The sequence below is a fragment of the Octopus bimaculoides genome, chromosome 21 (genome assembly GCF_001194135.2).
Source record: "Octopus bimaculoides isolate UCB-OBI-ISO-001 chromosome 21, ASM119413v2, whole genome shotgun sequence".
NCBI classification, from domain to species: Eukaryota; Metazoa; Mollusca; class Cephalopoda; order Octopoda; family Octopodidae; genus Octopus; species Octopus bimaculoides.
In genome coordinates, this window is record NC_069001.1 from 564,761 (window position 1) to 566,949 (window position 2,189).

A 2,189-nucleotide genomic window follows, 5' to 3' on the forward strand; every position below is an offset into this window, starting at 1 on the left:
ATATATATATATATACACATACACATACACATGCATGTACATATCTATGTGTGTGTTTATATACATGTATTGATATATGTATCTATGTGTGTGTGTTTATATATATATATATATATATGTATATATATATATATATTTATATATATATATATATAAACACACATACACACACACATATATATATATATATGTATCCTATTTGCCCCAGGTAACAATATTGCAGATACCAAGTATTTGTATAAAGCTATTGTCACCTAGACGATTAAGAACTGTTACAGGTAATGTTTTTTGCTAGTAATATGTCATCAACAGATCACAGGTAAATTGCATTAGTAACCTATAAATTCACCTATTTCAGGTGATCTGCAATAATGCTCAAGATATCCGCTGTTCAGGTTTGCAGAAAATGGAACTCCCTTACAAACTCCTTTCAATAACTGTGAGTAAAACGCTTTCTCTCTCTTTGAATTTTAGTAGTGGATAGATAGCCTTTTACTTTTGTTTTAAGCTGTCGGAAGGGGATCTGAAAGAAGCCACGGCAAAGACTGAGCCTGGGGCTTAGTACACAGCTCTGTATACAGTGTGATATTAGTGCAGAGGAGTTGGAGCAGTAATAGAAATTGTAGAAAGCAGGATACATGATGATGATGGGTTGACTGGGTGATGTCTGATAGGCTAGTCATGGGTAACAATCAGCCTGAATTTTCTCAATGATTCTGTTCATCTTTATCATGCTTGCTTGTAAAATAGATAAAGGATAGCAGCAGGATGAGTCTCCTGCTATAAAACAATGTAAACATCTAAGCATAATGTCTTCTGCACTGAAATTAATACTCTATGGAGAAGGCTGTGAAACGGCTGTAACCCAAAGGATATGGAGTTAAATAAATATATATTCACCCTCATACTGCCTAACTTTTAAGGTCATACTTGTCATGAAATAATTTCATTGACTGGCCCTTCTGGGTTTCATCTGGATAAACACTCTACATTACACTTCTCTGTATAAGATTACTATGTGGACTGTTAGCCAAGCCCGTAAGAGGTGCTTTCTGAGATAGCCACACAATTCTCTGAATCCACATCTTATATATATATATATATATATATATATATATATATGTTTATATATATGTATGTGTGTGTGTGTGTATTTGTATGTATGCATGAATTTTTTGTTTTAATTTTTTTTTATGTTCTAAATATTTCCTCTTATTGTTGAAACCATTCCCTTTCACAGTGGATGAATCCAAGGACACTCGTTACATTGGACACCACAGAAAAGATTCATGTTATAGACGTGAGGTCCGAAGAAGAGCTAGAAGTAAGTTCATTGCTTTGGCCCCTTTTTTCCTCTTTCACCTCTTTCCTTTCCTTAATCCCTTAATCCAGTTTAGTGCAAACCCTTTTCTGTTGAGTAATGAAACGGTTTCCAGTTGCAAGTTGTATTTTCCAAGAAAGTATCATGAGTGTAGCTCTTCCTTGTTCAACGATGACAAAGTCAGAGTTGCTCAGAGCGAGCCCCACCGGCTTGCATACGAAAAGCATGGAATGGTGGTAAACGATCCATCTGCAGGATTGTCTTAAGCACTGGGAATCACAAACCTTGAGCTTCATGCAGTTTCCACAGCAAATAAGGGACTGAGAAGACAACACTAGACCCCTTCGCTGAGCAAAGACGCTGGTCTGTGGCAGGGTTAAACGCTGCAAGCTGTTACACGACGACTCATTTACACCTGAATGGGCTGGAGCAATGGGAAACGAAATGTTTTGCTCAAGAAGACACAATGCATTGCCCACTCATTCTTGGAATTGAAACCATGATCTTATAGACAGGAGTGAAACACCTTAACCACCAAGCAATATGCCTGCCTTCCTTTAACTTAGCTATGTTAAAAAAAAAAACCCCAAAAAAAACTATATTTAAATAGAATAAAATGTAGGCTAACCAAACTTGCTGTTGTCTGTTTGTTTTTTCTCTTCAGATTGTTGACATTGCTGATGTCCAACTGGTTTATGGATCGAGTCACTTCAAGTCTTTAGCAACAGGAGGAAATGTCAGTGAAGCTCTGGTAAATATAATCTTTTGCTGGTGTTCTTTGGTTGTTTTTCCCCATAAGGTGCAATAGTTTTGCCTTCCCCCACCCCCACCCAAAAAGGAAAATAAATCACTATTGGCATTTTAAAAT

At 36.5% G+C, this 2,189-nt stretch overlaps 1 protein-coding gene across 3 annotated transcripts in view; it reads left to right on the plus strand.

The window, feature by feature from the left end:
• The window catches only part of LOC106867296 (vacuolar protein sorting-associated protein 8 homolog), a 47,870-nt gene that overhangs the window by 11,305 nt on the left and 34,376 nt on the right, over nucleotides 1–2,189 (plus strand). For all 3 annotated transcript variants that reach the window (XM_014912135.2, XM_014912137.2, XM_014912136.2), the window contains exons 14-16: nucleotides 359–439; nucleotides 1,241–1,324; nucleotides 1,986–2,072. In XM_014912135.2, coding sequence (XP_014767621.1) covers nucleotides 359–439; nucleotides 1,241–1,324; nucleotides 1,986–2,072 — 252 coding nt within the window. The remainder of the gene's footprint in view (nucleotides 1–358; nucleotides 440–1,240; nucleotides 1,325–1,985; nucleotides 2,073–2,189) is intronic.